Source organism: Fulmarus glacialis, unplaced genomic scaffold (assembly GCF_000690835.1).
Source record: "Fulmarus glacialis isolate BGI_N327 unplaced genomic scaffold, ASM69083v1 scaffold19701, whole genome shotgun sequence".
NCBI classification, from domain to species: Eukaryota; Metazoa; Chordata; class Aves; order Procellariiformes; family Procellariidae; genus Fulmarus; species Fulmarus glacialis.
Genome location: NW_009192360.1, coordinates 8160 through 8605, shown reverse-complemented (window position 1 = coordinate 8605; position 446 = coordinate 8160). Strand labels below are relative to the sequence as shown.

The 446-nt window shown below is 66.1% G+C and overlaps 1 protein-coding gene across 1 annotated transcript in view; it reads left to right on the top strand.

Moving 5' to 3' along the window:
* The window catches only part of FAM53B (family with sequence similarity 53, member B), a gene marked incomplete at its 3' end in the record, with an annotated part of 14784 nt that overhangs the window by 11679 nt on the left and 2659 nt on the right, over positions 1–446 (top strand). Inside the window, 1 exon segment of the mRNA XM_009587050.1 lies at positions 1–435. This exon segment is cut by the window's left edge and continues 5 nt beyond it. Coding sequence (XP_009585345.1) covers positions 1–435 — 435 coding nt within the window.

The window sequence follows — 446 nt, the reverse complement described above, 5'->3', positions numbered from 1 at the left end:
ATGTCCACTTCAGCTCGAGCAGCCGGGCGCCAGCATCTGGGACTGCTTGTCGGACAAGGGCGAGGAGGGCTCGTGCTGGCCGAGGGAGACGGCCAGCACCTGCTCCGTCACCAACCTGATCAAAGACCTCAGCCTCAGCGACCCCCACGGCAACCCCTCAGCACCCCCCAGCAAGCGCCAGTGCCGCTCGCTCTCATTTTCGGATGAAATGTCAAGCTGCGGGACCTTGTGGAGACCCTTAGGCTCGAAGGTTTGGACCCCGGTCGAGAAACGGCGGTGTTACAGCGGGGGGAGCGTGCAACGCTACTCCAACGGCTTTGCCACCATGCAGAGGAGCTCGAGCTTCAGCCTGCCCTCGCGGTCCAACCCGCTCTCCTGCGAGCATCCCGTCCTCAGCAGCCGGCTGGGATGCCCGCCGGGGGACACGGCCAACCGGCGGGAGCCGG